The sequence below is a fragment of the Procambarus clarkii genome, chromosome 76, assembly GCF_040958095.1.
Source record: "Procambarus clarkii isolate CNS0578487 chromosome 76, FALCON_Pclarkii_2.0, whole genome shotgun sequence".
NCBI lineage: Eukaryota > Metazoa > Arthropoda > Malacostraca > Decapoda > Cambaridae > Procambarus > Procambarus clarkii.
In genome coordinates, this window is record NC_091225.1 from 11,126,307 (window position 1) to 11,136,656 (window position 10,350).

Consider the following 10,350-nt stretch of genomic DNA (forward strand, 5'->3'; position numbering starts at 1 on the left):
GAGGAGAGGAGTTACTGTTTGGAAGGGGAGTCCCCTTCCATAATCACATCAGGCAGTGAGGACCTTTCTGGTGTGCTCTCCCTGGGACGTTTAACCTGAGTGCCACTAGGTCCTGGTTGAGGCTCACTGCTCGATTTCTTCACCAAATATTTGTCCATGGAAGCTTGCTTTTCCCTTCTTCGCAAGCTCTCTCTGTAGTAAGGCATCACATTGTCATTGAAAAGATTAAGACAACGGCCTACTACAGCTTTGTCTGGGTGAGTATGTTCAATAGTTGTTTGAATCTCTTCCCACATCTGACACACCTTCTTAATTACTGCAGAAGGGACATTCGCTGGTGCTGTTGCCACCACCTCCTCCTCCACTGCAGAATCATTCGCTGCTGTGTTGGCTTGCTGTTCCTGTTGAAGGGCTAGGAGTTCTTCGGTGGTCAGTTCTTCGTTGTGTTCTTCCACCAACTCCTCCACATCATCACCATCCAATTCCAAGCCCATTTTCTGGCCTAGACTAACAATTTCCTCAACAATAGGCGCATCATTTATAGGCTCAAACCCCTCAAAGTCTAGTTCTCTCACACCTTCAGGCCACAATTTTCTCCAGCCAGAGATCAGGGTTCTTTGAGTCACTTCTTGCCAGGCTTTGTCAACGAGTTTTAAAGCACTAAAAATGTTAAAATGCTCTCTCCAGAACTCTTTGAGGGTGAGGTTTGTGGCTTCAGTCACTTCAAAACATTTCCGGAAAAGTGCCCTTTCATACAGTTTCTTAAAATTCGCTATGATTTTCTGGTCCATAGGCTGAATTAGAGGAGTGGTGTTAGGAGGAAGGAATTTAACTGTGAGGAATTTATTGTATTGAGGCATCAAATCATCTTCCAAGCCTGGAGGATGAGCAGGAGCATTGTCAAGGAGAAGCATGGCTCTGAGTGGCAATTGTTTCTCCTGCAGATATTTTTCTATGGCAGGGCACAGCACTTCATTCACCCACTCCGAAAAAATAAGCCTAGTCACCCATGCTTTTTTATTAGACTTCCACATCACAGACAAACGGGTTTTCTGCACATTATACTGTTTGAAAACCCTTGGATTTTCAGAATGATACACTAGCAAGGGTTTAATTTTTAAATCGCCACTCGCATTTGAACACAGCACAAGCGTAAACCTATCTTTCATAGGCTTGTGTCCAGGCAAGGATTTTTCCTCCTTGGTAATGTATGTCCTCTTAGGCATTCTTTTCCAAAACAGTCCTGTTTCGTCACAATTAAACACTTGTTGCGGTAGGTATCCCTCAGCCTGTGCAAACTCTTTAAATTCGTCAATAAATCGTCCAGCGGCTGGTTTGTCTGAGCTGGCTGCCTCCCCATGCCTTGTAACACTATGGATACCACTTCTCTTTCTAAATTTTTCAAACCAGCCCCTGCTTGCCTTAAACTCTTTCTTATCTGCATCACTCGTTGCAGGGGTCTTCTTTAGAAGGTCTTCGTGCAACACCCTGGCTTTCTCACAAATAATGGCCTCCGAAACACTATCACCCCTCAACTCCTTGTCGTGTATCCAAATTAATAACAACTTTTCCACTTCTTCAAGTATTTGTGGTCTTTGTGTCGTTAATGTTCTTACTCCTTTTGCCACATTAGCACTCATAATCTTATTTTTCTTCTTAAGTATAGTGCATATTGTTGATGTCGCTTTGTTGTACTGCCTACAAAGATCAACAACACGTGTACCGTTCTCATGCTTTCGAATGATCTCTTGTTTCTCCTCTATTGTCATCCTCACATGAGCTTTCTGGCCTTTATCCTTACCACTGGCTTTCTTGGGACTCATGGTGAGATATATAATAACAAATTGTATAGACAAATCACCAAAAATCCAACAAAACACTGAAAATTCACGACAAGAATTGATGTGGGGGTAGTCACTGCGCACGAGACAATGGTGAACTGAGGGGCAGCGGGGCAGAGTGGCGACGATCGCCGAACGACCACGCGCTAGGTCGGCTGTACGCGTATCAACAAACTCGCGTTCAAACTCGACTCCCGAAGTAACCATCGCCTTCCGAGACAAATTTTTGGAGTAAATACACCTCGCCTTCCGAAAATCTCGCATACAGGGACAATCGCATTCCGAGGTACCACTGTACAGTTATGGTGAACAAAACATGTAAATACTTATATATAACGTCTGTATATAAAAGCAAAAACAGTATGGTGGGTGGAGAATAGTGGCAAGTCAGGTGAGGTGAGGTGAGGGAGGGAGTGGCAGCCAGTCACTGCCTGCCACTGCCACTCAGCATACCAACTTAGTGGTTCGTCATAGTGAACAAAACATGCAGATACTTATATATAACCTGTGTATATAGTGTAATAACCGACAAAGTATTTGTTCACTGTTTGATGAACATAATTGAATCAACAATATGCACACCATATTTTTGAGTACAGCGATGATTCACTCATTTTATTATATAAATATATCACACTACACACTATTGAATAATATTACAGCAAAAAAACTACGAAAAATCAATCAGAGACATTGAAATAATTAGGTAATTATCTCTTTGTGGCAATTCCGGCCTCCGGCCTGACAGCTGGCGATCAACAGACCGCCTGGGACGCACGCTCAGTCAGTGCCTGATTTTTGCCAGAATTCCCCGCCCTATAGTGGGCAATATATGCCACTTACGATTTTTTTATTATTTTCCCGTGATCAGTGAACACAAATTAACAGGTTAAGAAGAAAAAATAATATATTTTTTTTTTTGTTTGGTATGCGCCTGTGGGTGTCAAATGGTATATAGCTATGCGCCATTTAAGGGTTAACCCTTAAATTGCGCATCGCATCATATGATGCTTTGACCGACTTACAGTAAATTGCGCATCGCATCCTATGATGCTTTGGAGTACTACGCAAGATTTAAATGGCCCGCAGATACACGGGGGTTCACCACACCTTCATCAGGGCTCTTGTAAACAGACGCCATTTTAAAAAAAATTGTGGGTTAAATTCCCGGGTGTTAGGGGCCTCAGTATTGAGTGAGCTACCAAGCCTGACGCATGCAGCATGAGCTTACAGCACTGCTGTTCAGCTTGTGACCACAGCATCGCCTAAAAATGCCATAATATACTTGTTCATGCTATTATGTAGCGATGATAGTATTACAGAAGACCCCTGACTGTGATAAAACTGACCAGGGTTCTGATAATAGCAGGATTGTGGTGATATTTAGCGCTGTGCTAAATGGAGGGAGGAGTAATACTGTGGGAGGGAGGGTGGTGGCATTGTCTTCTGACTGTGTGTGGCCACCTTTTATTGACTGCACTCAGCATACCAGCTTAGTGGTTCGCTATGGTGAACACAAATGTAGATACTTATATATAACGTGTGTATAGAGGGTATAAACAGCGAGAGGAGTAGGATGGGATCTGCCATTTTGGTGAGGGTGGTGGCGTCGTCTGCACGACTTATCATGTTGTTTACTGGTGACCACTGTGGTCTTTGGGCACCATACCAGTTTACTTGTACATGTATGGTGAATAAAACAGGTAGATATTTATATATAATGTGTATATATAGCGTAATAACACCACAAACAGTATTGTTGGAGGAGAAATATTAGTGAGTCTGGCCTTGAGGGCGGCAGCCAGCCGACTGTGTGAGGTCCTACGTCTTTATGCCTTTACTCACCATACAAGCTTAGATGTACAGTTATGGTGAACAAAACATTTAAATACTTATATATAACGTCTGTATATACTGTAAAGGCAAAAACAGTATGGTGGGTGGAGAATGGTGTTAAGTCAGGTGAGGTGAGGGAGGGAAGGAGTGGCAGCCAGTGGAGGGCTGCCACTGGCTGCCACTGCCACTGCCACTCAGCATACCAACTTAGTGGTTCATTATGGTGAACACGAATGTAGATACTTATATATAGCGTCTGTATATAGTGAATAAAAGCAAAAACAGTATTGTGGGAGGAGAATGTGGGCGAGTCAGGTGACTTGAGGGAGAGAGGAAGTAGCAGCCAGTGGCGGACTGCCACTCAGCTTGCCAACTTAGTGGTTCGTTATGGTGAACACGAATGTAGATACTTATATATAACATCTGTATATAGTGAATAAAAGCAAAAACAGTATTGTGGGAGGAGAATGTGGGCGAGTGAGGTGTTGAGGGAGGGCGTGAGTGGCTGGCTGGTACACGGCGGTCACTCCATGTTATTTTTTGACTTATAATAGCAACTTAGTGGTTCATTATGGTGAACAAAACATGCAGATACTTATACGTAACTGTGTATATAGTGTAATAACCGACAAAGTATTTGTTCACTATTTGATGAACATAATTGAATCAACAATATGCACACCATATTTTTGAGTACAGCCATGATTCACTCATTTTATTATATAACTATATCACACTACACACTATTGAATAATAATATAGCAAAAAAACTATGAAAAATCAGAGACATTGAAATAATTAGGTAATTATCTCTTTGTGGCAACTCCGGCCTGACAGCTGGCAAGCAACAGACCTCCTGGGACACACGCTGAGTCAGCGCCTGTTTTTTTGCCAGACTTCCCCGCCCTATAGCGGGCAATATATGCCACTTACGATTTTTTTATTATTTTTCCCATGATCAGTGAACCCAAATTAACAGGTTAGAAAAAAAAAAGTTTTTGTTTTTTTGTATGCGCCTGTGGGTGTCAAATGGTATATAGCCATGCGCCATTTATGGGTTAAGGCCCAGAGTAGCACAAGGGCTAACCTGTGATATGATTGGAAAACTTTTCCACCAGTCTGTGAACTATCTCAACATCCTAAATAAGTCATCGCCTCAGCGAACCAGAGTTCGTCGAATTGGGTGAGTAAATCTTGCCTGGAAAGCGTGCGTACTAACCAGAGATTCACCAAATTGAGTCGAACTTCCACTGTATTGAACAACCTGTGGAAGATAACTTCAGGGAGCCACTAGGGCTTTACCAGGAAGAGGCATTTCATTACATTCAGTGCTGGATTTTATCAACTGTTATTGGTACTTGCTCATCCTGGAAAGTTGTTTTTCTGCTGATTCTATCAGTTTGTGTAACTCCACACACTGGTTTTCTTTGCCAAACATTCCTTGTTATACATTATTACATGTTATTAAATAATTTTATTTTGTCACCTGAAATATAGTATTAGTTTTAGTATGCTATGAGATAAGTAACTATTCTGCTGACTCTAATATCATTTACAGTTTGTAAACAAGATAGAAAGCTCAAATGCAGAAGAATTTGTTGAGGAAATTGAAGACTTAGTTCACCGCCTTCGTCGTTCACCAGAAACAGTGAGAATGCTGCCATCAACGCCTCATGCAGTGCTGCGTGTCCTGCTGGAAGCGGGTTGCACCCAAACTCTTCTCAAGATGCTCTCAGATCCTCTCAATTATGGCATATTTCCAGATCATTATACATCTAACCTTCTCATGGATACTTTCTTGGAGCAAAAGAACTACACAGGTTTGCCAGCAGCAGTATACAGTACAGTAGTTAGTATGAGAAAGCTTGATGTTTCAGAATGACTTATAATTATTTAATAGTTTTGGATGTCAGGGACAGGACACCTGTATGTAGGCTGATTGAGGCCCCCCCCCCCCCCTCAGGTCACTACGGGCTCCCGGGTATGTATTTAATGCAAGGTGAACAGTGGTATCGGGGAAAAGAAGCATGCACATCTGTTTGTCTTCCCTGGGGGATCAAACCCGGGATCCTCGAGTGAGTTGTATACATAAATCACTGTAATACAATACCAAATTTATGATGCATAATTAATATTTTGTAATGGAAGAGTGGTGTTATTTTGTAACAGCAGGATGGCTCTATACTTTAGTGCAGTGGTCTATACCTTCTGCTTACAACTTTAGCATGTTCTATGAGAAAATCTTTATTTTCTTATATTTTTAAGTTAATATTTTTGAGGATGTGGAATGGATTAATTCAATTTATATTATTTCTTATGGGAAAATTCGTTTTGGTTGACGAATTTTTGGATGACAATGTGTGTCTGGGAATGGATTACGATAAAGGTAACAAAGGTACCACTGTATAGTAGAATCTCAGTTGTCGAATGCTCCTCTTTCTGAATTTTCGGTTTTTGAGCTCAATTTCTTTGTAAAATTTGACTCGGTATTCGAGGTTTGCCTCACTTTTCAAGTTTGTTTATACACGTCTGGGTCTACCAAGCGCATGCCGCACCTCAGTTTGCCAGTGTGTCTCAACTAGTGATGACCGCGCTTGAATTCTTTGTGAAGATTTTCATTGCTTTTGTGCTTTTTTGGTTTCTGAACATAATAGATCTTATTATATATCATGCTATAGGATCAGGAGGGGGGAGGTGGCCACGCCTAGGTGGCCCAAGCGCCCACACTGTCAGTTTGTCGACTGTTGCCGTATAGAGCTGACGTTACCTCTGGCCTAATTCTCCTGCTGGATTTTACCCTTTGTGGTTATGCCGGCTATGTGTTTATTGTGTGGTGACCAGGTGCTCTCAGAAGTACTCGTGCTGCATGCGTCTAGGGTTACCATCCTTAAGTGCCCGGTAGGTACTGCCCTTGTGTATTCAAAGTTTTCTTCACTGGGACGTTCGGGATTACACTCCCATTGAGGTTAGTGTCGCTTGTCTTTGACTTTGCCCTAGGGGTTCAGCGGGGCTCATGGGGATCTCCGTCTGGCCCTGGGTAAGGAGTGTTGTTGTTGACTGGGGTGCATGGTGTTTTGTGCAGCTTGCATAATCGCGGCGGATGTCTCTCTCTCTCTCTCGTTGTTTGTGGTGTATTTTTGAGTGTTTAAGGTTTTTATTTGTATTTTCCTGGAGGAGGTTTGCCTAGCTTCTGATTAGGTTTGCCTAGGTTATGTTTGGGGGATTCCTCCTCTGGGCTTATCAAGGTTGTCGCCATTATCAAATTGTTCACAATATAAAGGCGCGTATTTTAAAACTAGTCCCATAATAATAGAACAACAATAAATGGAATTTTAGCAAATATTTTAAAAGTTTGACACTTTTTGACGCTCATCACCACAAAATTATTTATATCTGTCCAGTGTTCTGGCATCAATTTTCGTGTTATGTCTTTCATTTTGGTATCAAATTGTGCGCAATCTAAAGGCCTCATTTTGAAATCACTCCCAGATTGATCGGATAAAATTAAAGTTTTTAACAAATATTTTTAATGAGTGACGCAAGACGGAGGCAACCAAGATGACTCGAGAAAAATGCATGATGACGTATGCCGGCAATGGAGTGTGATAGTGTTAACCTTATGACCTGGCACACAATCCTCACTCCTCATAGCTAGAGTTTTTCTGGTAAACTGCTCCAATACAGCCCAGTTTCATCAGCATTATAAATTTGATAAGAATATAAATTATTTGACGAAATGTATGTTCTTAATTTATGTTTAAATGGTTCTACACTGCTCATATCTGCATTCAATTTTTCATCAACAATTTTCCTCTTCACAATATTGTGCCTCCCTTTGAACCTTGCAACTCACCCTTCACTAGCTTGGAAATCCTTTATCCCAAGGCTTTCTACAAATCTGCTTGCAGCATTTTGTATTTCTGGGCCGCAAATTGTCACGCCAGCTGTGCGGTGCTGAGCAAACCATTTGTACACAGCCTCATCCAACTGTACATGCGTAGAATTTTTCAAAGTTTTTCTCCCACACCCTCTGCTAGTGCTTGCACCTTCACTCTCACTGGTTGAAATGTATTTCAGATATTTCTCTTTTTGTTTTCTTATATCAGAACAGTACTAGTGCCTATATTAAATTCCTTGGCAACAGTTGAAGTCGACCGGCTGTTTTCACAAAGTTGTATAACACGTAGCTTGTTTTTAACCCTCAAACCGCGCATATCATATATAAATGATATCAGTGACAAAACCGAAACCGCGCACATCATTTATATATGATTTCGTGTCTAGCGCTATAATTTAAACTCCCCGCCTGGGATAGGGGCAGCTATAGTACAGCCACGACCGATAGTTGCCAGATGCCACCTAGAAAAAAAATCCAGGCCAACATTCTTGGGTGTTACAGCGTCAGTATTGAGCAAGCCACCAAGGCTGGCGCACGCAGCACGAGCTCACAGCACCGCTGTTCAGCTTGTGACCACAGCATCGCCTACAAATACCATAATATATATGACACTGCTATTATTTAGCAGTGATAGTATTACTGAAGCCCCCTGACTGATAAAACTGACCAGGATTCTGATAATAGCAGGATTGTGGTGATATTTAGCGCTGTGCTCCATGGAGGGAGGAGTAAGGCTGTGGAGGGAGGGTTGTGGCGTCGTCTTCTGACTGTGTGTGGCCACTATTTATTGACTGCACTCACCATGCCAGCTTAGTGGTTCGATATGGTGAACACAAATGTAGATACTTATATATAACGTGTGTATAGTGTTAGATAACAGTGAGAGGAGTAGGTTGGGAGCCGCCATTTTGGTGAGGGAAGAGCGTCGTCTGCACGTCTTGGCATGGTGTTTACTGATGGCCACTATGGTCTTTGGGCACCATACTAGCTTATTTGTACAGGCATAGTGAATAAAACTGGTAGATACTTATATATAATATGCGTATATAGCGTAATAACACCACAAACAATATTGTTGGAGGACAAATATTAGTGCGTCTGGCCTTGAGGGCGGCCGCCGATCAGCTGACTGTGTGAGTAGCTACGTCTTATGGCCTTTACTCACCATACAAGCTTAGATGTACAGTTATGGTGAACAAAACATGTAAATACGTATATATAACGTCTGTGTATAGTGAATAAATACAGAAAGAGTATTGTGGGGGGTGAATGAGGGTGAGTGAGGTGGTGTTGAGGGAGGGAGTGGCAGTGAGTGGCTCGCTGGTGTGTGGCGGTCACTCCTCGTTGCTTTTTGACTCACAAGACCAACTTAGTAGTTCGTTATGGTGTACAAAACATGCAAATACAGTACAACCTCGATTCAACGTACTATATGGGACCACCCCCAGTTCGTTGGAGCGTTGGATTCGTTGCAAGAGGTGACCTTCAAGAGGCGTTTGCGTCAGTGTCTTTTTTTTTCTTGTACACAATAAAAATGCATTGTATCATATTACTTACTGTACCTATATTTTACTACTCTACTAAAAATACTGTAATTCATGTATTTACCTTATTGTTGGAGTTATGTCCATCTTGAAGTTTTGTGAAGTTGTGAATGCTCTACAGTAAATAGGTACAGTACTGCAGTGCATTAAGCCATTAGCACTGTATTATTAAAAGTGGTTTTGCTGTATGTTGAGTACTACAATACAGTTCTTGAAAACTATTGTACATTAGAATTATTGCAACTTTAATTTTAACACTATGTACACACTTGAATTTATCACTTATTCTAATTGTTCACTTCACACACGATGTTTTTAGATGTTTGCATCAGCTTTGCTGGTGCTCGCTGCTGCTGTGTTGGCTTCAGCTGCTTTTGTGCTGGTGCTGGGTACAACTGTGCTGGTGCTGGGTACGGCTGTTCTGGTGCTGGGTACGGCTGTGCTGGTGCTGGGTACGGCTGTGCTGGTGCTGGGTATGGCTGTGCTGGTGCTGGGTACGGCTGTGCTGGTGCTGGGTACGGCTGTGCTGGTGCTGGGTACGGCTGTGCTGGTGCTGGGTAAGGCTGTGCTGGTGCTGGGTACGGCTGTGCTGGTGCTGGGTACGGCTGTGCTGGTGCTGGGTACGGCTGTGCTGGTGCTGGGAACGTCAACAGTGCCAGTAACATTTTGTATAATCTCATCATCTGTTAAATGACCATTGATTAAATGATTTATTAATTTTATTATTTCGGAGCCGTAGTCACTGAACTGTGGCGACGAATTGAAACGAGAAACGCATGGTGTGTGTGTACAGGGATTAGACCCGTCCACTCGCTCACGCTGGAGTTGTTCCAATAACAAATAATTTCTCAAATAGCAGATGTCTATCATATTACAGTATATTTTCGGTTTTATTTAGTTTAGTTTAATTAGGATAATAAAAAGCTATTAAAGCATTGATTTTAGAAATGATTTATTAGTCTGAAACTTTCAAAGTCAGGGGTCACTGAACTATAACGACACAGACGAAGGAAAACCAAGTGAGGTTTACAGAACAGTATTCCCTTATCTGTCCACCCTCACTCACCTTGTTTTATCACAGAAAATGTCTATAAGGAGATTTTACGACATGTAGCTAGCTAATCACGCTTCAGCCTTTAAATTAATTTACAAAGATACGTCTGCCACAAATCAGTGGGAGGTTGGGAGGGAGGTGGGCAGGCAGAGCTTGTGAGGGAGAGGCAGGGAGGGA

At 42.1% G+C, this 10,350-nt stretch overlaps 1 protein-coding gene across 1 annotated transcript in view; it reads left to right on the forward strand.

Annotated features, from left to right (window-relative positions):
• LOC123771429 (small ribosomal subunit protein mS27) overlaps window positions 1–10,350 on the forward strand; it is a 190,125-nt gene that overhangs the window by 80,810 nt on the left and 98,965 nt on the right. Inside the window, exon 4 of the mRNA XM_045763934.2 lies at window positions 5,236–5,497. Coding sequence (XP_045619890.2) covers window positions 5,236–5,497 — 262 coding nt within the window. The remainder of the gene's footprint in view (window positions 1–5,235; window positions 5,498–10,350) is intronic.